Source organism: Clupea harengus, chromosome 7 (assembly GCF_900700415.2).
Source record: "Clupea harengus chromosome 7, Ch_v2.0.2, whole genome shotgun sequence".
Taxonomy (NCBI): domain Eukaryota; kingdom Metazoa; phylum Chordata; class Actinopteri; order Clupeiformes; family Clupeidae; genus Clupea; species Clupea harengus.
Genome location: NC_045158.1, coordinates 17,379,850 through 17,406,398, shown reverse-complemented (window position 1 = coordinate 17,406,398; position 26,549 = coordinate 17,379,850). Strand labels below are relative to the sequence as shown.

At 41.8% G+C, this 26,549-nt stretch overlaps 3 protein-coding genes across 3 annotated transcripts; 1 reads left to right on the top strand and 2 right to left on the bottom strand.

The window, feature by feature from the left end:
* Positions 1 to 1,994: 1,994 nt before the first annotated feature.
* On the top strand, positions 1,995 to 5,794 carry bcl2l16 (BCL2 like 16). Its single transcript, XM_012828590.3, has 3 exons — positions 1,995 to 3,818; positions 4,093 to 4,809; positions 5,215 to 5,794. The coding sequence occupies exons 2-3, from the start codon at positions 4,330 to 4,332 to the stop codon at positions 5,344 to 5,346; spliced, it is 612 nt and encodes a 203-aa protein (XP_012684044.2). The 5' UTR covers positions 1,995 to 3,818; positions 4,093 to 4,329; the 3' UTR covers positions 5,347 to 5,794.
* Positions 5,795 to 7,037: 1,243 nt separating this feature from the next.
* Positions 7,038 to 9,856, bottom strand: tubb2b (tubulin, beta 2b). Its single transcript, XM_012828588.3, has 4 exons — positions 9,701 to 9,856; positions 8,588 to 8,696; positions 8,364 to 8,474; positions 7,038 to 8,262 (listed from the first exon to the last, which is right to left on the bottom strand). Exons 1-4 carry the CDS (start codon positions 9,755 to 9,757, stop codon positions 7,199 to 7,201), a joined length of 1,341 nt encoding a protein of 446 aa, XP_012684042.1. The 5' UTR covers positions 9,758 to 9,856; the 3' UTR covers positions 7,038 to 7,198.
* Positions 9,857 to 19,831: 9,975 nt separating this feature from the next.
* fgf17 (fibroblast growth factor 17) lies at positions 19,832 to 22,605 on the bottom strand. Its single transcript, XM_012828476.3, has 5 exons — positions 22,574 to 22,605; positions 22,443 to 22,479; positions 21,911 to 22,088; positions 21,620 to 21,726; positions 19,832 to 20,379 (listed from the first exon to the last, which is right to left on the bottom strand). The coding sequence occupies exons 1-5, from the start codon at positions 22,603 to 22,605 to the stop codon at positions 20,089 to 20,091; spliced, it is 645 nt and encodes a 214-aa protein (XP_012683930.1). The 3' UTR covers positions 19,832 to 20,088.
* Positions 22,606 to 26,549: the final 3,944 nt, after the last annotated feature.

Below are 26,549 nucleotides of genomic sequence, written 5' to 3'. Positions count from 1 at the left end.
AACTCACATCACATCTCCATGAAGTTGTCCAGGTTGCGATATGAACAAAAACAAAGAAATAAAGATAAAAACATTAAATTACGTCATTGTCCATCATTTGCACACTTCTGTGGGACTAGGCCTGCATGCCAATGCCACCAATGAGGTTACATGACCTGTCAAATTTCACATTTTATCTTTTTGACATTTCACATGTTTCACGTACGAGACACTGAATTTCACGGATCTCATTACATCTCACAGATTCTCACTCCCAATAGCATAGGACAATAATTACAACTCCAAAAGACTGCTAAGCAGTACAGACTGTTTGCACTGTGCGGCTGACAGTCTGCGTAGCAGTAGTTACTGCTCAACGATGTGTCAACATTCAGTGGGTAAGCACCATGGTAAACACCTTCATCACTGAACAACTTATTATCTCTATGGGGGGAGCATGAACCTGTTTAAGAAATCCTTGCACGAATTGTCTTTGTGAGGTCACTGACCTCATGAATTTCGGTCAATTTAACTTGACAGGTTTCATGTACACACAAAATAATATATATATTTCAGCACTCTCATGACACCAGAATAGTCTATACATTTGAGAATTGTTTGTACATATTTGTACAAGCAAACATAGTTGTACTATAGCTGTATTTTCCAGGAAGTTATAATAAATAATATGCCTGTTTTCTTTTTTTTTTTAACCTTTCAAGTGTGTGGCCTATTGACTTCTATAAGCCAAATTGACATACACTGATACTGCAAAATAATTTAGGCTGAGAAAACCTTTATCAGAGGGTGTAGAACATGATACTGAAATAAAAAAGTGGAGAATTGTCGTCTCCGTGTCAAGTGTGAAAAGAATTCTCAGCCTAACAACTTTTGCAGCATCAGTGCATGCATTTGGCTTATATAGGTAAATAGGCCACGCGCTTGAAAGGCTGTGGATGGCCACGACAATTTCCCATTTTTATTTTAGAAAATCTTGTTCTACACTCTCTAATGAAGAAATCTGACCCCAATATTGAGGGGGTACAATTTTCTACTAAAAGATGCCACTAAAAACTACACAATGTGCCTTTAAGTAGAAATTAGATCACAGGTAATTCAGAGGGAATCATTCTTAGGGATACGGGAATTCAGTAGTATTTGGATTTTTTGTGGATCCCCGTAAAGTCATTTACTATGACATTTACTAGTGTGTGGGTGTGTTGCCAGAAATCGGTTTGCACTATGGTGTGTAGACAGCACTCACGAACACACCTCATCCACAAGGGGGCACCAGTTTGCTTTTTGTTTTCCTGTTGGGCTGGCTGTACAAAGCCCTGAAGCAGGGCTGAAGGAGGATGATCTGGCTTGGTTGAAAGTTGAGAAGTACTGGACCCCTTTTGAGTGGATTTCTCTCTCTTCCCATTTTGTTTGTTACTGGGATTTTCCCATTTTTAACTTCCTGGTTAAAGGCTGAGCTCCACGCTTAGGCAGTTTGTCAATTGGACACATTGCTTGTGTTGACCCTAGGGCCTAGGAGGTAAGCTGGTGTCCACTTAGCTTCGTACAAACGGTCTAACATATCTAATGCACACATTTAGATTCCAGACTTTGGTTTGAGCAACTTGTAAAATAGACTTATACTTATACCTAGACTTTTGTTGTGAGCTCCGTTTGCCAGACTGGAGGTCACAACACTAGGGACAATTTTGAGATGACTTCATGTCACTGTTTGTTATAGAGTGATAATGGTTTAAGCATTTATATGTTAATGTACAGGGACACATGGATTTACCCTATATGTGTGTTGGTGTATGCATCATCCTCTGCTTACAAAAGGTGCCTTTAGCCTCATGCTCTACTTACTTTTAACTTGATTATTTGTGTACAGTAACCAATGTGTTTTCTGTGGTAGTATATGATTTCCATGCTAGTTCTTGGGCCACAGCGTAGTAAGACAGGGAAGTGGCTGTGTGTATCTGTGTATGGGACGTATGATTTTGAAATCATGTTTTCCAAGTTTTTTCCGATATTAAAGGTTATGGCTGTATGTTCTGCATATGAACCATTAAAAACACATTAACCGTATTGTATGAACTGTATTGTCATACATCAGTAATCTATTCGTACTGAAGCAAGGCAAGTGATATGTTTTACGATTTGGTTGAGTATAAGGGTAGAATTAGAAATGTAGTTAATATGGATAACTAATATTAGTAATGCTTCCCCTGAAAAGGTGGGAAAATATGATTTGTCAAATGTATTAAACCATATGACATGTGAAGTATGCAAACTAGTTGTTTATCTTACTTTCTTTAAAGTCAAACCCACTTTTGCGTGTTGCTGCATGAGTAATTCAGTGTGTGTCGTTCCACAGTTACATTGTAATATATTCAATACAACTGTCATAACCTAATTCTCAGTATGAGCATGCTTATAAAGAGGGTCTGTTTCATATAGGGGCCAACATTTTGTAAACTGAAAGAGAAATGTTGTGTTGATTTAACATCTTGAAAACATCATTACCTGCCCCTTCTTGTAATCATGTGCAGTAGGGTAGGGTTCATTGTAGGAACTGAGTATAAAACTAGAATCTGATGCCCCTAGCATATATATTTTCCCCTTCAAATATAGCTTTTTACTTGTAATTATAAACATGTGAACATGTAAAATTATTGAACATGTGTGTCAACTATTCAACTTGATTGTGTCACACAACCAAGACAAATTCCTTTTATGTGAAAACCTACAGAAACCCATTTATGATTAATTGAACGAATGTTTCATGTATTTGTTGGATAATGTGAGGGTACAAAGCTCAGTTCCTGACTAAGATGCCAAAGATGATCAGCAATCAGGTAAGTTATTACCTGAAAAATTAACAAATATAAATAAAAATGTAAAGGGTGTGGTGACATCAATAAATGTATGATTCCACCACCTATATATTATGCACGACATCTATGAGTATTTGAACTGATATTGTAATATTGTAACTTGCATTTTATGCATAATATAATAATGAGAGCGCTACAGGTGATCAGCACTTACATGCTGAATTAAAAAGTGAAATAAGTAGAGTTATTTAACTGTCTTAAATTATAATCTACGCGGCTATAAATACGACAGTCAGACATGCAAATTATGATTGACTTTTTAACTACGTTTATTTTCAACACTCACCGTTTGTAACGAGCGTCGTGTAGTAACAGTTTTAGACCTAATATTTTGGGCTAATATTTTGACTTGTTTTCAACAGTTTTCGGCCGCCATTGCCAAAAGCGGATGTCTTATTTAGGATTGTTGAGGCTGGCGTAACGCTGCTCTCAGTCAATCAAAGAACGGAAGTCAGAAGTTAGTTTCAGGAGACTACTGTAGACTAAGTAGACTAGTAGCCTATAGGGCACAGGAGGTAGAAAGAAAACAGATGCGGATGCACCACTGTTGGCAGCTATTGTGTATTCACCTGTTGATCTTTGCACATGACCTTTGCTCTGGCTACGCATTATATACTAGCTTGTTGTTAATAAACAGGATACAGAGTACGTAAAACATACTTTGGCGTTTATATTTAGCCTGGCAGGGCTAACAGAAGATATACGAGTCGTCGCAGCGAGGACTGTGCAAGCGTATGAGTTAGGGGCTAGTGTCAGTTTCCAACTAGCGTGCTAAATTTAGTCCGCTTGTGCTGAGCAAGTTCACATGAACACAAACGCGTGATTACCAACAGATCAGTGAGAGACCAACGAGTCATTTGGGGGTAAAATACTCCCGTGCTCCACCTGTGCTCTGCTCCTCTTTGTGTTTACTTTTTGTCATGACTGCTCTGCCCATGGAGTGTGGTGAGTCACCAGACTTAATCGGCTTTTTGTTGGTTGTGGTGGAGTTTACCAAGTTTCCTGAAAAGCCTAGTATGGATTTCACTTGCTACATGTACTGTCATTACTCTTAGGTGATACTAAAGATGTGTAAAGAAAATGGATCCGTTTTAACAACAATAACAAAAAACATTAATTATCTATTATTAATTATTAATTATTAACATTATCTGATGTTTAATATTCATCACAATGTGAACTCTCTTGCAAAATTACTGTTTGTCATTTGTTGTTTCAGTGTGCTGGGTCCCTCTCTTAATGAACTGAAGAGGCCGGGCATATTATTTATTTATTTACTGAACCTTCTATACACAATGATATGCATCCATATTATACGGCTCTTCAGAATGTTCCAAAAAGTTCTGTTGATTTAAATGGGCCACCCCAACGTACGCAGGTCCGTAATTTCTTGATATTCACCGCTGCGAAAAGATATTCACCGCTGTCATTGGCAACTGGTTGAAGCAGTGAAGCCATGGACCCATCAGATGAGGCATCGGGGGGCCAGGGCCTGAACAGTTCAGACCTTCTGGTCAGGGAAGCCTACCTGATGGCTTACGACTACCTCGATTACGTGCTGTCGCCGCCCGGCGCATACCTCCCTCCCGCTCCCTGTCCTGCGGCATCAGCGCTCCGGCACGCCGGTGACGAGCTCCTCATCCGCTTCCCCATCTTCTTTCGCCGCTGGCCGCGTGTCTTCCAGGATGTGACGGAGCGCACGGCCTGCCCCATGCTCACGGCCATCTTGGACGAGCACTTTGGCCCCACCGTCCCCAGGAGCCGTCGCAGAGATATGGCCTGGAGTGCTGTGCTGTCAGTGTATGTGCTGGCCGGACAGATGGCCCTGCACTGCCATGATAAAGGCATGGGCGGGGTGGTGCCCCAGCTGAAGGAGTGTGTGGGAGCGTATGTGGAGAAGGTGATATGTCCTGAGCTCAGGGAACATGGGGGATGGGTAAGTGGCCTCTCCGACATCTGTGATGCTCAAAAACTTCCATTTCCACATTGAGCGAGGGCACAGAGAATCAAAGCAAGTTATGGCTAAATTAAAAAAATCTGTACTAGTTTAGCCCTCATCTTCGGATACCACACCACAGTTCAGTCTTGTCACCTATTTTAAGAACTATAGAAACATGAGAATTATTCAGCAACAGTGGTCACAGGAAATTTGACTAATTATTAGGATAATTTCATGTAATTTTAGATATCTTATACTTCACCTAATGTAAGATGGCTTGTACAGATATGCAGCAGTCTCCACATGGCATATACAAAGAGACACCACACTGACATTTTTAAGTAATATGTGGTGTAACTGTGGTATAACAGTATATTAAGATGTCCTCTTTCTTACTTTCAGTCTGGCTTTATATCTCGCTTTGGGGTGAAACAGAACCTGGAGGGTCAGGTGAAAAGAGTATGCTACTGGACCTTACTCCTGTTAACCACAGGCATCCTTACCTATTTCCTGTGGAAAAGAAGAATGTGTTGAACTCTTCTCACCCCATCCACTGGATTACAAAAAGAGAGACTATTATTACATGCAAGATGAAATGCTAATATCATACTTTGTGTACAATTGTTCTTAAAAAGTTAAAAGTCAGTTTAGGCCTAAGCTCCATTTTATGTGGTTCTCCGGGACATAAACATTACATGATGTTAATCTAGTAAAGCGTATCCCACCCAGGGCTGTGAACAGACATTTTGGGGGGCAGGTGCTCAATCTAAAAAAGTGCACTCCTCTCACTGACAATTATTTATATAAAAAAAAATACAAATAAAGTTACCTGCAGGAGCACATTATTAATTTCTGTATGTATTCGATTGCCTGTTTGTTTCATGTTGTGAGTAGGTCTATGAACTATAGCCTAGCACGCCTTTATTAACCCATAACCTATCAATAATAATAATAATAATAATAAAACTTTATTTATATAGCACCTTTCATGCAAAAGAATGCAGCTCAAAGTGCTTTGAAGGTGATCAATGAAGGTGTGGATTAAGCTGACATTTTTTACGACATGCTTTCATAACATAGACTGTGAGTACATATCTAACGTACAGTTCTATCAGAGCTTCACGGGAAATGGGTGGCATACAGGCTACGTTTCTGTTAACCAAATACAATTGAATAGACTATTAATCATGTACTCCATATTTATTTTTTATAAGTTTACACAGTACTTACTGTACCAATTACTACTTATAAAAATGACCTTGTCAGTTAAGGTGAGCTATTGTCTAAAACAAGCTACTTGGCCATTGCAGGCTGAATAAAGATGTTTTGATAGTGATTCATGACAGACGGAGAACGTGACGTGGACGTTGCTCCAGAGGGCGCTCAACTTGCTGTTGCATGAGAAGTCAGAGAATTGGGTAGGTGCTCGTGCGACTTGCAGAATTACAACTCCAATTCAGTTCTCGAGCATATAACAGGACGTTTTTAATTAAAGTTATCAAGTCACAGGACATAAGGGTGGGTGCCTGAGCACAACCTGGGGTATGTCTGTGCACGTACCTGATCCCGCCTGTCTAGTGTTTCGTACTTAATTTTAGTAGTCACCCAGCGGCCTCTGCTGGTTATCTAATATAATGTAGCTGGGAGGCGGAAACTATACATGAAAGTAAAAAATATCACCGCAGTTTGGGACGTAGCCTTCTTAATAAAGTATCCAACCAATAGCGAGCGAATATATTATCACACTTAAGGTTCAAGACGTGCCCTAGTTGTCATAATGTAGTCGAATAGAGGAAACGCGTCATCGCCAAAGTAACTGACAGGCAAACTGTCCTCTTTGTCTTCTGCCACATCACTTGGGGGAGTTTTTTTTTTTTTTTTGCTAGCCAGCCTGCCACATAACCATGTGATTCGGATCGGATTACAGGAACTCTCAAGCCAGTCAACCCAGTGTGCACATGAGGACCACGCCGAATAGAAGCTGCATTGCTAACCAGATTAACCTACAGGAATGCGTTGTGTATATGTAATACAACAATACGTTTTCTCCAGTAATGGAAGCAACATTGAATGGTTATTTCCGACAATGAAGGTCTGGCCCACAAGATCTGTCGATACATCCTTCAAGGTTCTTGGCTTTAGAGCATTACAAGGTTGAATATTTTTAACAACTAGGACATGCCGTACCCAGTTACTTTAACTGTAATACTTAGAGACAGACACACTTTGTAAGAAATTTTTTTTGTTTTTAATGACTTAGTTTCTGTACAGACAGGAATGACAACAGCAGGTGACAAATAAAAAGATAACAAAAGATTCGGAACTCGGAAAGGACTGACAGGTCAGTAAATTGTACAGCCTGGGACAAGACATTTATAGATCACATTTAGGCCAGCTCGGCTTCACCCTCTTCTTCCTCAAACTCGCCCTCCTCCTCAGCGGTGGCATCCTGGTACTGCTGGTACTCGGACACCAGGTCGTTCATGTTGCTCTCGGCTTCAGTGAACTCCATCTCATCCATGCCCTCTCCGGTATACCAGTGGAGGAAAGCCTTACGGCGGAACATGGCAGTGAACTGCTCGGAGATGCGCTTGAAGAGCTCCTGGATGGCAGTGCTGTTGCCAATGAAGGTGGCAGCCATCTTGAGCCCACGTGGGGGAATGTCACAGACGGCGGTCTTGACGTTGTTGGGGATCCATTCCACGAAGTAGCTGCTGTTCTTGTTCTGGACATTGAGCATCTGCTCGTCCACCTCCTTCATGGACATACGGCCGCGGAAGATGGCAGCAACAGTGAGATAACGGCCATGGCGTGGGTCACAGGCAGCCATCATGTTCTTGGCGTCAAACATCTGCTGAGTCAGCTCAGGCACAGTGAGGGAGCGGTACTGCTGGCTCCCCCTGCTGGTCAGGGGGGCAAAACCAGGCATGAAGAAGTGAAGACGGGGGAATGGTACCATGTTGACAGCAAGCTTGCGCAGATCTGCGTTCAGCTGGCCAGGGAACCTGAGGCAAGTGGTCACACCACTCATGGTGGCAGAGACCAGGTGGTTGAGGTCTCCATAAGAGGGGGTGGTGAGCTTGAGGGTGCGGAAGCAAATGTCATACAGGGCTTCGTTGTCAATGCAGTAGGTCTCGTCTGTGTTCTCTACAAGCTGGTGCACGGACAAAGTGGCATTGTATGGCTCAACGACTGTGTCCGACACCTTAGGTGAGGGCACGACGCTGAATGTGTTCATGATACGGTCGGGGTACTCTTCCCGAATCTTGCTGATGAGCAGGGTGCCCATTCCTGAGCCAGTACCACCACCTAGGGAGTGGGTGAGCTGGAACCCCTGGAGACAGTCACAGCTCTCAGCCTCCTTCCTGACCACATCCAGCACTGAGTCCACCAGCTCAGCTCCTTCAGTGTAATGGCCCTTGGCCCAATTGTTACCAGCACCACTCTGACCTAATGATGAAAAGAAAAAAAGAACAGAAAATCAGATGGACTGATTGAATAGCAAGTTTATTTTAGGCTTTAGCAGATAAGAATTTGAGACAAAGGCATACCGAACACGAAGTTATCGGGTCTGAAGATCTGTCCGAAAGGTCCAGACCTTACGGAGTCCATGGTTCCAGGCTCCAGGTCCACCAGCACAGCACGGGGCACATATTTGCCACCTGTAACAGGATCACAAATAGATAAGTATGTTCAAGTTCACAAATTGTTATTAACTAACAACTTGGGTTCTGGGTTACTAGTGAATAGTAGCTCATCAAAAATGCCTCCTTACCTGATGCTTCATTGTAATAGACATTAATCCTGTCCAGCTGAAGATCACTGTCGCCATGGTAAGTTCCAGTTGGGTCAATGCCATGCTCGTCACTGATGACTTCCCAGAACTGAAAATTAGATTTGTATTTTATTTACAAACGCCATTTTTTCTTATTATTTGACATCAAAACAAGCAATAAAGATATCAATTCCAAACTCAAAGAAAGGGTGAAATGTACCATAGTACCTGAAGGGTAGACTATTATTAGGCCACGGTTATGCTAGGAATGTAGCATTCGTTTGTAACTGTATATGAAACATTCCATGCATGTTTTTCAAACCACTAGCTTTCTGCAGACCATTGGTCGGTGGTAAACGTATGTTGCGAGAGCGCGAAATCGACACCAGCCCCTTTCCGCACTCGCGCGCGCGGCAGTCGTACTGGTTGGCTAGAATCCACGCGCTATACCATTTTGAAAATGCATCGCGTGTCAACGTCACCGCCAACCGGCACAACCCATATCCGCCAAAGACGCGGTACGGGCAACTGCAGTAGACCTAGCAATCCATCTGGCCATAAACGCATTTTTCCAAAAATGTTACACTTCAGTTCCTTTGCTTTTTTGATTGAATGTTTAACGCATATTTAACTAAACTCACGACGTAGTGGGTACATTTAGATTAGAATTGCAGACGTAAAAATGAAAATGGGGTCAATGACTCGACTTCCTCTTCTGCTGCGCTGCACTGGCTTTGTTCGAAGAAAAGACAAATATTTCAGTACGTACTTCATGAAACCAATCTCCAGATGAATTTTAAACTTAAAATGAACTATGCTTCGGCACAGCAAATCCATTTACAGATTTAGAGCAGCACGAATCTCTTTACAGTTAAACCGTGGATATTAATTCAGGCGTAAACCGAATGGGACATATAATCCAGTACGGTTGATATTCACAAATAAAAAGGATGCGGTTGATGGTGTGGTCGTATTTGCTGATTAAGAGACAAATTACTTTAACATACACTGCATTCTGAAACAAACCTGTCAAAAAAAATATTTGATATAACGATAGTAAGAAATAAACTACACAGTGTAGAAAAAGAAAAAAAAAACAATAAATCTACTAACCTTGGCACCAATCTGGTTACCACACTGGCCAGCCTGGAGATGCACAATTTCCCTCATTTTTGGTAAGGTGGCGAAACGTTTCAATAAACTGAAAAGTCTTTCCTTTCTTCTTCTAAGGCGCGGCTACCGGCTTCTCCTATTAGTACACTTCCATGCACCCGCCTCTGTTATGACGCGCGCTTGGATGTGCGTTCTCTGTTGGCTAATGTGGGAAAAGCCCGGATTTTAGCGCCACAGCGGTCCATTACAAAATAGTCAAAGCAAGTGTATTGGCTCTGCACATCTGTCACTCAAACGACCAGCGAACGGACGCACTACTCGTTGTACTTCTGCGCAGTCCACTTCCTTGCTGAATTTCTTGTATACTCTGACAAAGAAACGTACAGAATACAAAAATACATGTTCATTGTTCATGACGTTGGCATGAACATGGTAGCTATCATGTTTAGTTGATAAGAAAAAGATTCAGAGGTGTATTTCCTCGAAAACAAAATCAGGACCAGGAGGTATTTATGGTCATGTGTTAATTTTGTCTGGTAACGTTTTTTCTTCCTCTGATCAATACACCTATGCTTATTCCAAGTCAGAAAACCAGACAGAGCATTTAAGTGTAATAAGAAACTGATACCTCTATAAAATGTTTAATAAAACATTAAGTCTCCGTAACCTCACTGGAACATGGGACAAAGGCCTAAAAGGTTATTACTGTAAATGTACTTTGACCTGGTAAACTGATAATGCATTGCTCCATGTGCAGAACTGCAAACTATTAGTCAGTGTTGAAATATTCTATTTTATTTCTCTAATCAGCAAGAAAGGAGATGTGTGGGAGATGTCCTAACGTATTCCCCATATTGATCAAGCTACTGGCACGCCCTGTCAGTGCAGTGAGCTTTGGTCATTGTTTTCTTCCCAACAGAACACGGTAATGCTTAACTCTGCTAGCCTCTTGATCCGGAGGCACAGGAGATTACCAGTCACAGGGTCAGTTAACTGGGCATACAGTACAAAGTTCATAACAACCTTCCCAGTCACAGGATAATAATATGAGTGGGTTGACGTCACTAATGTGCTATTAGATGTAAGTGAATATATGTCTACTAATGTAGGGTCAAAAACAGATATACAGATCAAAAGTTGCTGTAGTCATATCAAGCTGATACTGTTAGCAACATGGAGGAGTTTAACCTAACACAGGATTGATTAAGGAAGTTGTGTACATGTTGTGTATTGACATATACCATTCACACCTTTGGCATGTTTAGATGGTAAGAAAAGACTCCCATGGTAGTACCTCGCCTGGAAATGCTGTCACAGTATAGATGGAGGGGAGGCTTTCCATACAGGGGTCCCAGGCACTGTAGCTCTTTTGGAAACGGGTCACAAGAACGGAGAGAGCATGGAATATTAATAGCGTGTCCACGAAGGAATGGTGTGATAATGACACCGCCTGTGCTGGCACAGTTGGCATGACTTTGGATGGTCAGGAAGAAGGCGCTATTTCTCCATCTGCATCGTCACAGGAAGGCCCCCAACAACAAAACCTCACCAGTGTTAACTATGGCAAATCAGAGGAGTTCTAGCAGCTGTTGCCATGCTTCAAGTGTCACAAGAGGTCTTTTCAGAACTGTGCAAAGACTGGGTCATTTTTTCAAGAAAATCTCAAGACCAGGAATATTGTTGAGAGCTGATTAGTTAGTTAATCAAATGTTCACTTTACAAATTTAGCAGATCAGTTGTTCGGTTTCAGTAACAGTTCCTATTATGTGCTGAGTGCACACTACTTTGGTATGTGATATGAGGTTGCGTGTAGAGCCTTCAGTAAACAAAATTACTTTTCTCACTGGCATCAAGGGATATCACAACTAGGTTAGCTTGTTTGTTTGAAAAGATGGAGAACTATACATGAACCCAAACCCAAAGGCTCTGACGACATGCGACCTGACCAAATATAATCTTGACAGTTTCAAAAATCAAATACACCGTTCAAAATTCAACTACTGATTACAAAAATTACAACAAAAAGAGCCAGGAGTCAATATATCAGATACATTCATTCTTATACATCTGACCCAGCCTTTAAGTGGTGTATAGTAGGCTGAATGAGGAGACAAAGCCGGAGAGAAAGGGTGGTCTCTTCTCCACTCCAACAAGCCCTCGGGCTTAGCGTTTGACTTCCTCCTTTAATTCATCTTTTTACTGCAGTGCTTCTGTTTTTGGCATGAGAATGAATTATTTATTCAGCCCTGGCATTGCAGGGTGGCCTCGGAGGCAACGACGGCCTGATGGTGAACAGAACTGACAGAGACTCAGTGGTGTCGGCATTGTGAACATGAATCCAGAAAAGAGGAAGCAGACTGGGGCAGGCAAGAAGTCCTGTTCTGTTCTTCTTTCTTCTGTGGTTGCGGAAACAAGCTCGCCTCCCAGCGAGATAGGGAAGATATCATGGCAGCCGGTCTCTGAAATTGATTGAGAGACGGCCCCTCCCTGAGTGAGTGCACATGCTAATGCGAAGTCTGCCTGCTCTGTTCCCGTTGGAATCCTCCGAGAGGAAACGTTAGGAGGCTTTTTTTTCCGCCCGTCAGCATCAACCTCCCCCCACACGCAGTGTTTACAGCTCCATCCTGCTCTGTCTTGGAATATGCGGCAGATTGGGGAAGAAACTGGGGGGGGGGGGGGCAAAATGGTGCCTCCATGAACACTGACTGTGTCTGCACAACTGGTGTGTTGTCTTCCCGTATAACAGATCATTTGACAAGACTGTCTTTGTATGTTTTGCCCACACATGTAGTTGTTGATGAAGACCAACCGAATCAAAGCTGAGTGGTGTCAATTTGAAATTAATTTCAATGTTAAGGTTCCGATGATATTGGATGATATCATGAGGCAACTGCATTGAATAGCGCTATGAATTGTTCCTAGCCACTTCTGCATGCCATGGTTGTGTGGTACTAAAAGCTATTCTGACTGTGTGTTAATCTGTATAAAATATCTTTTCATTGTTATACAGCGTGAATAGTGGCACACAATCAAGGATCACTGCCTATGTAAGAGCGTTGATGAAATGAAAAGATTAGCCTGGTTGTCTGTGTGGTGAAAGCTCTCCTTGTAGTCCTGGTCATGGTTTGGGTGGGGCTGTGGAGGGTTTAGGCAGAGGAGCAGGTGCTGTGAGCCGAACAGCTGGGGCTGGGACTGAGCATGTGCAGCTACCCCCCCCCCCCCGGGAGAGGGGGGAATCCAGAGATCTGCATCAAGGATCAGGTTCCACCCCAAAACCAAGCTTATACTAAATCTGTATGTGTGTTCTGCTGGATGAGACAGCATATTTTCACACCACAGCATGGCATTGTGGTACTGGTGGGGGGGAGGTTGCGGCACAGGCTGAAAGAGATGATGATGATGTCAACATATGTGTTGCTATAAAAGGGTCTTAACAGTGTGATTAAGTCTTATCAGCCAGTATGGGGGTGCGCTGGTTTTGGTGTTGAGGAGGGAGTGGGCATTAAGTATGATGTTCCCAGAAAATATCGTATCCATGACGTAAGACCTAATAAAGTGATTATGCTCTCTCAATCCAATTTGGCTGAGCTGTGGTCCTGTGTGTGGAGCTCTGAGTCCCTTCTAGGGAAGTACATTTGCAATAATTTGCATTTCAATTAGCATATGGTTTCTCTGTGTGAAATTTTAAAGGTCACCCCAACCAATGTTCACCTTTCAATGTGACTTGCCACATTTCTATTCAACCTCTAGCTATCACCAGTTTGCTTCTGTCTGTTTTCCCACCCCTTGCTAGTTGTGAGTGCTCTAATGAGGTGGGGTGAATCTGAAATAGCCTGTAACATATGATCCAGCTTCCTTTACCATTCATCAGTCCAAGCCTGACTCACTGGATGTTTGCTCCAGCAAATTCCCCTCCACCATCGTGCTGAGTCACTTGCTAGCGAGTGTTAGTGGTACTTTAATGGCCGCCCCCCCCTCACCCGAGGAAGACAGTCGCTCTGATGCTTAGCCCTCAATAAATCAGCAGTGAGCCGCAATGGCTGCTCTGGTTGGCTTCCCTGAAATCTAATAGACACAGAGAGGGCTGGGCGTTGCCATCTTTGTGTAGTTTTGTGCATCTGCCATGTTTTTATTTCCTTGAAAAAATGCTGAGAATCCAACTGTGCCTCAGTCTTGGGGTTGGGTGAACTGCTAGCTGAACCAATCTTAAATATGTGCATGCTTTGCATAGATTGTGTGAAACAGGGCTATTATTTACTCTCTCTAACGATGATATACCACAAAAGGATCCTTTGTTTGCTCTTTGCCTTTGTCTGGTCCGTGTGAAGAGACTGCGGTTGATACAGAAGCACTGCAGTGGGTGGGGAGGGTGGAATAAATGAATGCTGGATGGAGGGGAGGTGTGGAGTCATGGAGTGTGGGGGAAGGGCGTGGGTTTCAATGCATTTAAAAGCTTTACTGGTGCAGGCCTATATGCATTTGTACTGTAAGTGCCTCCCTGCCTCCCTGCCTGGTTCCCAGAGGGGGGAGAAGGATGAAGCTAGCGGTGATGATAATGGCGATGGACACACCCCACTCACAACGCAGAGGCTGTGAGCAGCAGCAGCCATGTGCCTCTGGCAGAGGTCATAGAGGGAAGAAATGGCTAGAGGAGTGTAATCATGTCTAGGCAGGCTTTAATATGGGGAATTATGGATGGAGCAGCACTTTATGGTGTTTTATTAAATCCTGAAGGGGACTTTTTTCCCTGTAATGCTCTGTCATGATTTTTTAATTACTATTATTATGGTAATTGTGTTCCCAGATTTGTGAAAAATGTCAATGGTCTCTTTCTCATTTAAAATGTTTAGCTGTTTGTGATGGACTAATAGGAGTAATGATGGGATACCCTAGTGTAAAAAAGGGGGTTGTTGACAAAGAAACAAATGGATCGCTGGATGCTGAATCATTGCTGTCTCAGTGATTTGTCAGTGTATATCTGCTTCTAGGAAAACATGTATACAAAACAGTTTTTCAATAATCATATATTGCATAGCTAACATTATTACATATCTAGGAATAATTTGTAATTGTTCTTTGTGATGACAGCTATAGAGCAACTACTAGTAAAACCTGTAGTAAAATAATGGAGTGGATCTCTGGCGGCCTCTAGTGGTCAAATCACTAATGCAAGCTTCTGGACGTAGGTCGCAAAAAGGCCTATTATTATTATTATTATTATTTATTACTATTACAGTTTCCGGTTTACTGCTTTAAACATTAATTGGAACACTATTGTACTAGTCCTAAAAAAACAAATAGACAATTTCCTAGGCAATGACAAAAAACTGAAAGTAAAACAGCCATAAACCTGGACTTGGAAGATATCACATATTTTACAATGAGGGTCCTCTAGTGGTGATCCTCTGTATAACATGGGTGAGACAGCACATTTTAGCAGTTTCCAAGGTGATTCCATTATGAACAAAGACCATGAAATGGTTACTTTCAAATATTAATTTAAAGGCCGTTATTTTACTGCACTGATGCTTAAATATTTCCCATATCAATGTACTTACAGTCAATGAGATCAGACACATTTTGTGAAGATATATTATTTTAAAGTATACAATATATCAATACGTTTTTTATTCATTATATAGCATGAATGAGATTGACATAGCATAAATATGAACTATCGTTTAATACTTACTGCCAAAATACCGTTTAAGTAAGTTGTGCTCCAAAGACCACAGGATATCAGTACCCCTGCTACAGCGAAAGGAGGACCCGGCACACTTGCACAGAATGGTGTGCATCATGCAGCCGGCTAACAGCAAGGAGGAAACATGTGGGCAGAAACCAAAGGTTAGATGGCCAGGGGCCTTTGAAGTCAAGGAATGGAATTGCATCAATGTTGATTTAAAAGTAATTTTAGGATGGAAGGGTGCAGCGGAGTATACATTGAATCGCATGGGTGAGGTCATCTGTAATTATTGCCTGGAAAGATATGGAGTTTGTCAGAAAGCTAAGAGGGAAAAGCAAGGTCAAGCCAAGTCAAGACTACAGATTGAAATAGAAGGGCTGATTTGAGAAAGGAGGCAGCTGAAGGAGCAATGGGAAATGGCAGATAATGAGCAGAGACAAGTCATTAGTGTACTGCAGTCAGAAATAAGGAGAACACTGCCTACGTTAAGGAGGGCCGAGCTCCTCAGACAGGAAGGAAGAAAAAAAGAAGAAGGAAGAAAAAGAGCATGAATTCCAGGTTTTTCTGGATGTTTGGAACATAGTAGTATGATTTGGCAGAGGGCAGAGACCTCTGTGTGGTATTTTTTGATCTTGCAAATGAATGCCTTTGCCACACAGTCTGTTGTGGAAGGTATTTAGTTACTTTCAGGCCCCTAGGAAGTTTTCAGCATTACTCTGGGCATATTTTAAGGATATTTAGTTGTGCTGCACAACATTCTGGCAGCATTTGAAGATTGGTGTCATGGCTGGATGTGCCATTTCACCGTTGGCTTTCACAATGGCAATAGAGGTAATTATAAGGCATCTGAATGGGTTGTTGGTGGTCAAAGTCTGCAGGAGGGCACCTGGTTGCCACCCATCTGAGCTTATACGGATGACATGACGACACTGACAACATCTGCTCCATATACCCGTTGGCTATTAGCCAAGTTGAATGACTGTCTCAAATGGGCAAGGATGAAAGTGAAACCAAGCAAATATAGAATTGTTTCTATTTCAGGTTTCAGAGCTTACAGAATTCATTTTTAAGACTATCAGTACTATTTAAGACCTTCTTGCCTGGTAAACTGAAATTGAGGTGCTTCCAATTGTGGTGCTTTGGGCTTTTGCCACGCTTAAAGTGTTGCCATTTTAGAGGTCGAGAAAGAAGTTGAATAAATCATGAATAAGTTAGAAAATGGCTGTACTGTAGCTTTGTACGAAAAAAGAAATTAGAGTTACCAATGACCAGCTTGGTGAAGGAGTTCAAATGTGCTAAGAGATGACTTTGTCACAGTCTAAGGATCCAGCAGTCAAGAACACTGCTCCAGAGGTGAAAACAGGGAAGAAGTGGAATCCACAGGAAATGGTTCAACATGCACAAATGCACATTACTGCATAAGGACATCTTTGGGCAGGAACAGAGTGGAAGAGGAGGGTTTGAGCTAGGTGACAGTTGGAACGAATGGGGTAAGGCTACATTGCTGGAGAGGAGGCAGATGGTAACTAGCTTTTTTTGCTGCGAGCAAGAAGAGGAAACTAGATGAGCAGCAGTGGCTTCTCAAGTAAAGGAAGGGCAATGGGTGAAATGGCATGGTGTTGGGACGAGGAAGATCAGCTGGAGAGAACTTTGGGCTATGGCTAACTGTATTAAATTAATCGTTGGAGCCACTTATGATGACCTCCCAACTCCGCAGAACCTCAGTCAGTGGGTGGATGAAGAAAGAAGCTGCAAGTTGTGTTTGGGTGTTGGCTTATTAAAACATATTTTGTGTGGATGTCAGACTAGCCAAACCCAGGGTTGTGTGTTTGTTTGAGAATAAACATGTTAAGGTTAATGACAGGGACAGTAGGATTTCTTCTGTGCAAGCGGGCACATGCAAACAATACTGGCAAATGGTGCCAAGCACAGGATCGAAGATTGCTGGCTGATGTCGCAAGACAACTTCAAGTTCCAAAGTGTGTTGTTGTGACTGCTTTGAGACCAGAGATAGTGTATTCTGAGTGTGAGTGCATTGTCTACTTTACTGAGTTAACAAACCTCTTCAAAGATGCGATTGAGTAAGGAAGAAGCTAAAGTATGCAGAACTGGTAGCGGAAGCGTGGCAACGAGGTTGGCAAGCACACACAAGACCAGTGGAGGTGTTAGAGGCTTTGTAGCTAAATCAACCACAACACTTCTGTTGGACTTTTAGAGGACGGTCATTCAAAAGAGCTATAAAGGAGTTGTCTGAGGCTGCTGAAAAAGCCAGCCAGTGGTTGTGGCTGAGGCGCTCGCTGACTGCTTGGGGTCGTGGATTAACCTGAACTAAAACTGACATACATGACATCTTGTCGAGGCCTATCTTGAGGTGTATCTGTTGCTGTCGTGGTGGTAGTGACATGTATTCTAACCCATCATGAGTATGCAGGGGGGTGGCTCTGGAACGCCAGACACCACTGTTTAGCCTTCTGGAGGTGTTGTGGGCCTAATTCAACAAAACACTGATGAAGGAAGGTGCCTGCTTGAAAACCCCAGTGAAATGCTCACAAAGGCAGCTTAATTGTTGTTGGTGTTGTTGTTGTTATTATTGTATCCTGGGGCTCAGGTTCTATGATCGGGCAGTTATGTTGTTGTGTTTAACACTTGTGAGCTACAGACAGCCCATGTTGTACTGTGAAGGAGGGCCTTTTACGGATTCCTTTGCGGTGCATGTTGTGGCTGTCTCTAGCCAGTCGTGCATTGTTGTTGTGTCCTGCTGCGCACTATTTATGCTTGAGCAGTTGTTATATTGGTTGTATAACTAAAATAAAAATATGCTTTGAAGAGCCATTATCCCCATCATAACATTCATTTGCTCTGGTTTAATTGTATACATCTCCTTCTAATTAATACTATATTTTAATTCTTAACTTTTTTGCCAAGTTCATCACAGGTGATAATCTTACAATTATATCAGTCCTTTTCTTTGATAACCAGGATTAACAAGTGAGTACATTATATTCAGCTGTCTGAGTGATTATCCTCTTAGATCCTGCCCAACGCTCATGGATTAATTTGTTATTTTGTCATAAACTAAACACTGATACATAGTTATTGAGTCAGATATTGTCTTGTACGTTTTATGTGACTGAAATGCAAATAGGAATTTCTTTATTAATCTATGTGTCATTTATCTCACCGTACATTTGGTATGGTTATCAGACATATGTCAGGACACATATTAATCTATATAAACACAATCTCTGTGAAACTTTTTTCATTTAAATAGTTGTGTCACTATTTCTGTCCTGTGCCTCAATGAAGCTACATCCTCTTGCTCGGCACATTGTGAAGTCTTCATCATGTCCTAATCTCACATTGAGCCTTTTAGATCCCTCTGCTGATATGCTATGCCCCATGGTGACATGGACTGGCAGCTGTAGACAGGGGTGTGTGGTGTGGGTACTTACAGACTAAAGCCAGAGCCTTAGCACAGATAATGAAGAGGCAACAGGCCCACTGGTCCATAGAAGTCCCAATTATATGGCCTACAAGATGCAGGACAGCAAGAAATCGCTTCATCAAAGGCAGATCACAAATGGAATATGTGCCAGCATCCAGCATGGCTTCTCACTTTACAGTGAGAAATTGATCCCAGGGATTAGGGCTTGAGAACAAGACTGTCAGCCGCTCTCTAACGGGAAAACAAGGTTTGTCACAACCTCAGGCAACCTCAACACCATGTAGTTGGATGTAATAATGCCAAAATTACACCTTGACAAGCCGAAACTGACTGTACCACTTAATTACATGAAAGACTGGGTGAGGACACAGTATTGCATCATTGCATTAACAACCATGCCTCAAATCATACTGACAAGCAGAAAATGTCTGTCTGTGTTATGAGAAAATATTGAACAAAGCATAAATAATTAATGTGACTGTCTATAAATATTCAACCAAACAAAACATAAAAACAATACATTTGCCTGATACTTTGGGGCCTCCCAGAAGTTTTCTAATCTTCGAATGTACCTGCAACTCCAATCCCAAAAGCATTTCAGTTGACAGGTGTTCAAGCACAGGGAAGAATGGGAGAGCCAGGGAAGGAAGTGAGACTCAGGTGTGATGAATTGATTAACTGAAAGGTCTTCTTGTACCAACCGTTACACACCTGAGAGATCTCAAGATCAGAAACCAGAGTCTGAGCCTCATTTCAAATTAACATGGAATTATATGAAAATGGAAAAAGGAAAAGAAACATGTAAGTAAATGTATATATATACTGTATATATATGAACAGGTCTGTCTATTAAAGAATGCTTTTCATTCTGTGACGGAATAAGTGTAGTTTTTATTTAGATAATGATGCTGTCTTTGTGCTTTATTAGTTATGAAAGATATGTCAGTGTATATAATAAAATATAATATAATGATGGTGCACAAATACACATAAAACATTCTACAGTTCCAGCCCATCTTTTCATTTTTATTTATATGACTAAACCATTCAAACTTTTTTATGTTCCCTCTTTTTACAAATACGCACACAGGGTAATATTAAATATATACATACATTTCATCTGGTATCTTACCATATTTACAGGCATCTACTTTACAACAAAAACATTTTCAATCCATTTTATGTATGAAAATATATAAAAATAAAGCTGCATCTCTTCTTCTTTTATTTAAAATATGAGTTCACTTTGTCTCCATGTCATTGAACTTCGTGAGACTTCTTGTTCCGCTTGGCTCGACGTGTTGGTGGGAAACTGATGAACTCAAAATGTTTGAGTCGGTCTGTGTTGGGGAACGGCGGGGGACCCTTATGAAGTCTCTTGATGAAATGCACCTCTCTTTGGTTTTGCCTGGTCTTGGAGGCTTTGATGGGCCTGCCTTTCCTGGTGAAGGCCATGTACCAGCCCTCATACTTGCCATTCTGGAAGGCTGTGTAGTTGTTCTCCAGGACAATCTCTGTGAAGATACAGTCTCTGCCTCTCCCACTGGCCTGAGGAACAGGAAGACACATGAAGTCAGTTCCTCTGTGAGCAGCACGAGGGTCTACTCTCTCTTTAGTGTACTGGACTGTACTTTTTACTGTAGGCTACTCTGACTGTACTACTCTCTTCACATGTGCCTTCAGCAGAGTGTTCTTTTGAGGACACAGTCAGTACTATAAACACTACCGATATACTTCATTTGGAACTACAACCATGCGAAATTAAGACAGGTTAGGGAGGCACCAACAGTCCTCACAACCCCTATAAAGACCTCTAGATGGCGCTGCCTCCATTCTCAGCAAATGGAGAACTCTGAAGGTGACAAGTGCATATAGAACAACCTCTATACAGGTACCCATCAAAGAGAACACTAACCTTTGCAATTCGCTATATGTCCTATGTTATTAGATCATTCGTTTAGCTGAAGAAATGTGATGACCCTCATAAAGAGAAAAACAAGCCTGACAGTCTAAAGTGTTGAGCATTTTTCTGAAGCTGCGCCAGTCAGTTGTCCATGAGTGACTTAATTTATGTACAGTGATATTAACAAACCAGCTCCTAAAGGCCTTTCAGCCTGCGCCAAAGACTGTGTGAGATATGTCTTGAGACCGCTCACAATCAGATTCTCTCAATTCTTTCTCATGGCAAGAGAACAACACTGAATACATCTTTTCCACTTCCCTGCAGGAAGCGGCGGGTTGACTTCTGACCAGACTCAGAATGGGTGTGAACAGAATTTCCCCCTTGCACTGGCAACCGTCTGGCACCCCTCTTTCCATCCACAACATGAGCTATTATGCTAACTCTCTTTTGGGTTTGGTAGTCAAGCGTACAGGAAACAAAACTATTTTACAATCTGTTTTGTAGTTGATTCCAGTCACGTAGCTAATGACAGAAAAAGTTTCTCCTATTTGGGTCACATTCCGCTCTATTATGTTTCAATGTGCACTGACTGCATGTCTGTTCAGGGAAGTGATGCAGAGGTGACAAACAGGAAACTCAGTTATAAACAGCACTGATTGTGCAGTTGTGTGTTTCATGAATGTGCACTCTGACAGGCTGAATATATATGTACTACCAATCAAAATCATTGTGCAATTAATATGCAAAGGAAATGAGAACATATTTTGCCATGCAATAATTCAACTTCAACTTTCCATTCCTTGCTAACTGAATGCAATATACCCCCTGAGAAAGACAGTTATACAGAATCAGTACACAGAGAATTTCTGGGAAAAAAATGATTACCTTTCCAACCAGTTTCCCACGACGATTCATACATAGGTATCGCCCACTCTCAGCACCTTTAATGCGAACCCTGCTGCCGAAAGTGTCAGTCTCCACGTACAACCTTGCTGTAATACACACACACACACACACACACAAACACACACAATTAACACCAATGAAAGGGTATAGAATGATTATTTTTCACAATTCGCCTGGAAACACATATGTTAATGAAATATATGGAAAACCAACACATGTATTGTTGTCAATCAATACATTCATCATAAACTCATTTTGACTGGTACTCACCAAAACTGTTGCCATCCTCAGCAGTAGCGGTGACTCTCTTTCCCTGTATCTGGACGTGCTTTCCGCTGGTCCGGCTGTAGAGCTGGTAGATTCGGACCTGCCGCCGGCTGAGCTGGTCCGTCAACGTCCCCTGTTCCCTCACATACTGGTTAAAATTAGGAGAAGGGTGATTCTCCCCCTTTTCAATGTAAAGGGAAAAATAAAATGACACGTTTCACTATGTCTAAAGGCTCTCTGTGTCATTCATATGAGACAAGTTCAACTTAGGTTATTAATTATAATTAAATGTAAGCATATCTCCACGACACATCATTGGCCTACGTAGTTGCTCGAAATAGAAACATTTCAGAGACAAATGAAATGCACTTGACAAAGAAAAAACTATGCTTAGAAAATGATTGGGCTATCATTATGATCGTCTATACGCAAAATTATGTTAACTATTCTAACTCGAACTTAAACTTAGATCTCTTATTTGGAACTGGCAAAAAGGACACAATGTAACAGCAAAAAGAAAGAAGTTTTCGTTTACCTGTGCATGGCACCACACCACGAAGAAGTGAAAAGATCTGCAAATTGACAGAGAAAATAAACGGTTAAATAAACTATTATTGTGCTACTTCGGGTGGTGTGGCATTTAAGGAAATCGTAATGAAAACTTACAAGTAAAAATAGCGCTGATTGATCCCATACATTGTCCAAATAGCCCGTTCAACCGAGACAGGTTATCTGACAATAATATCCTCGATCTGTGCAGGATAAATCCGAGTGTCACTTTTCCCCTGAGGACGTTTAGGAAGTCTGGAAAAGAGTGCGCTCCCACTTAACCTGAGCGCCCCGCTTCAGGCAAGTGAAGTCGCCGTAGCCATTTACTCAGTCAGTCTCAGATGTAGGCGGCCGTCATTCAGTTCAAGTTCTCCTCAAACGTGCATCTTCAGAACAACGTCAGAAAGGAAAATAATCCATACGGTGTGTTAGAAGCAAACGGATATTAAAAATGCATCCAATTCTTCTATCTAAAAAATCGTCCTGCTCCATCATATGCTTGTCTTAAAAGGCATGATTTCCTTCAATAGATTCAAACTTCGAGCCAAATATTGAAGTTTCAAACAAGTCGCTGGTCGTTCAGGCGCTGTGTCCGCAGGTCTCAGCCTGATGTGGGGCCAGTTGGCTATGCTGTGATCCCTGGCTTTGCCAAAATGAAACACGTCAAGAAGCCTTCGCCCAAGATCCCTCCCATGCTCCAAGTCAGAGCTGTGTGGAGGGTGGGCTACAAGGATGGACGTGTAGTATTTTCTGAAAATAAGTGTTCATCCTACCTACATGTACAAAAATGGTACTTATATGGCTATTTACAACGCAAGTGCCTCGTTCTGAAGAGTTCTGTTCAGAAATTCAGAAAGAGCTATGGCACTGGTCACCCCACCGTGCCTGATATTGAATAGTTCACCTAAGCGGAGTTACTTATGAATGGCACTGATTTCATCTTTCGGCGAAGTCTCATCCCAGCTAGAGTCCGATTTAATCGATGATTAAAGAGGCGCTTTAACATGTTGTTTGTGTATCATTCAATCTATAATCATCCTCTGTATTTAAAGGGAATAGGATATCACGTAAGGGTGTTCCTTGCCATATTTGCCCTCCTTACACTCCCTTGAATTACAAAGATGGCCCTATCTCCTCCAAGGGGTTTTGGCTCACACCTTTTGCTAACGTACTAACCCTAATAGGAAAACAATGGTTCGTTTTAATCATCAGTCTCCAGCGTCTTTTGTTGATTTATGTGGAATCCACATAGCACAACTCCCCTGATTATCGCCAACAGGATGCTCGCTTTCCGACAGGTATTGTCGACAGGTATTGCTTCCAAGCAATTAGTAGTATCATGCCCATTTTCATTTGTCCTTCCAGATTGTAAAATATTTCTTGTCAGTTTAGCAAGCGTTTTCGTTTGCTGTAGCCCAAATAGGGCACGGTGGTTTAAAGGCTAAGTCGATACAATTTCGGATCGTAACCGCAATGACAAATCATCTTATTTGACTAAGACGACAGTGTAAGCTTTTTAAGACATCATCTGGCTTACCTGAAAAGCAAACATGCTTACAGATGCCCTCAAAGTGATAAAACATAGAAATTCATACAAACTTTTAGTCAACGCGTAGGCCGACTGAATTCAACGATGTATGAACTGTAATTTTATAATTTCAATAAGCATGACATGATGACTCACGCAAAGAGGTATTAATGCGATGAGTCATTCGTATATTCAAATATTTTAAAGATAATCACTGGATTTTAATGGATTGTAGCGTTAAACTACATTACGTCCAAACAAACTTTCCTCTTAATCTGACACAAAAGGTCAATTCATTGGTGCCAGACATGATATGTGAATTGGCTCATTTACATTAAATAATGCTAATGTATTTTCAATCACTTAGGTCTTCAAAGATGGAAATGGAAGCTTCCTCAAACCAACGTCATTGGTGAGAAACTGGACAACCCACGAATTTACACTCTATTCAAACATTGTTATGATTTGGAATGTTGCAATTTGTAATTTTAACCAATTGCAGAATTCTTGATTATGCACAAGAGCTCATGCAATAATTTAGCCACACAGCTACACATATCCAAGTGCAGTTTTTTTTTTACTTGACATAATTTCCACATGTACATTAAAATACAATATAATAATGTCACGAGGAACAGTTAAAGAAAAAAAAAACATTTTTCATTTTTATTTCTCTCTAATGACAATGAAATGTACATTTGAGAAAGTGTTGGTGATTGCAAGTTGCAGCAGAACAAATGCTGGCCTTAGTAACAAGACAATGTGACACACTTAGCTCTTGTGACATTCCTTCAGCCTTTGGAGCTAACTAGAGGTAATCTGGGTGGTGGGATGGGGGGTGGTGTTGTGGTGTGTATGGGGGGGGGGGGGCAAGGGGGAGCAGTTAGGGGCGAGAGAGCGAGAGAGAGAGCTTTTGCAGTAGCTAGCCTCATCAGTATGGAATTCTCTGTGCCCCAGCAGGACACCATGGGTGTCGGCAATGTTTCTTGGGGAGTGGATTGTTAAAAAAAAGAAAGAAAGAATGACAGAAAGAATGAAAGATTGAGGGAGAGAGAGATGTGGGGTTATGAAATACCACTTGTCCACTCACCCCACTCCAACACCCTCCCCACCCCTTCAGTTTACAAAGTGGCGGACGGATCAGAGAGTCTGCAACCCGATCGTATTTATTTGTGTCTCCACTAGCTTTACTGCCGCTAAAGCCATGATGGAAATAACCTGAAGTTTGCTCGCGAGAAGGTGCCTAGCAACAGCAGCATAGGTAGTCCTGACCTGTGTCCTCAACACAAAATGGCAGGGCATGGTCCCTTGTGACACTGTCATAGATAAATGTCAGTGTGACGTTTACAGATTCAATTCAATTCAGTTCAGAAATTCTCCTCGGGGGTAAATTGTAGCTTTTGAGATCGGAATGAATCCTGCTGTGACTCCTACGGTATGTTTATGTTTATGTTTATTAAGGATCCCCATTAGTCTACACCGTAGTGGAGACTATTCTTCCTGGGGTCCATGCAAAAAAACATTACAATACAATACAAATACATAAAATGCAGTACAGCATGATCAATTATCACAAAAACACAGACTTAGAAAACAACATTTACATTAAAAGTAAAATAATTAAAAAAATACATGTGTCAGCACATGGCCACAGGCAGTGTGTCGTCACCTGGAGGAGGCTGACAGTATAGGTGGCACTCTGAGAAACTGCAGTCCTTTCCAAATAATTCCTGCTGCCGATGAGCTTTCAGTCCACTGGGTTCTTTGTACATTTGGCTCCAAGGCCTGCAGTACTGTACCTTAAGCTACAAGTGAAAGGAGGATTGGTGGTCTCCCAGCAGCTTCAACCACATCGTAAAAATCTGTGCCATAAAGAACAACTGGCCACACTTTTCTGACCCCACCGAAATAGAGACAAAGCTTTAAGGAGTGGGTGGTCTTCAAACAGCAAAAAATAAAGCTCTGTCGACTATTTTAATAGGAAAATCAGTATAGGATTGGTCAGTATAGTATTGCTATTGGGCCAGCCTGTGAAGTGTCAGAGGTGGTCAACACTAATGATCATGACAGTCCCTCTGTTGCCCTCTCTGGCTAGGTCAGCTGGACTCCAAATTCACACCCAACCATGTTTTGTTCAAACTATCTGGCCACAGAAAAAGAAACGTACACATTTGAAGAGATGGAGAGATAAGTGACACCATGTAAATCTATTGCTAATTTTCAATTAAAATATTACAAGCCTGGAGGTTATATCGTTTATGTTTTTCCAGTCAGTGGAGTGTTCAAATTGGACAAATCTGTAATTATTACAAAGTCTGCTGACCCCTAGATATACCCCAACCATTTGCAAGCTGACCATTTGAGCTTGCCAAATTTGACACAGCTGACACAGGCAATAAATTTGAACTAGTTCCCCACCCCCAGTATCTGTAATGAGACCAAACCCCTCACCCTACACACACACACACACACACACACACACACACACACACACAGGGAAGAGAGATTTAGATATAGCCCAGGCAATAGTCCATACAGGTGTGTCTGTTGCATGCAGGTTAATTG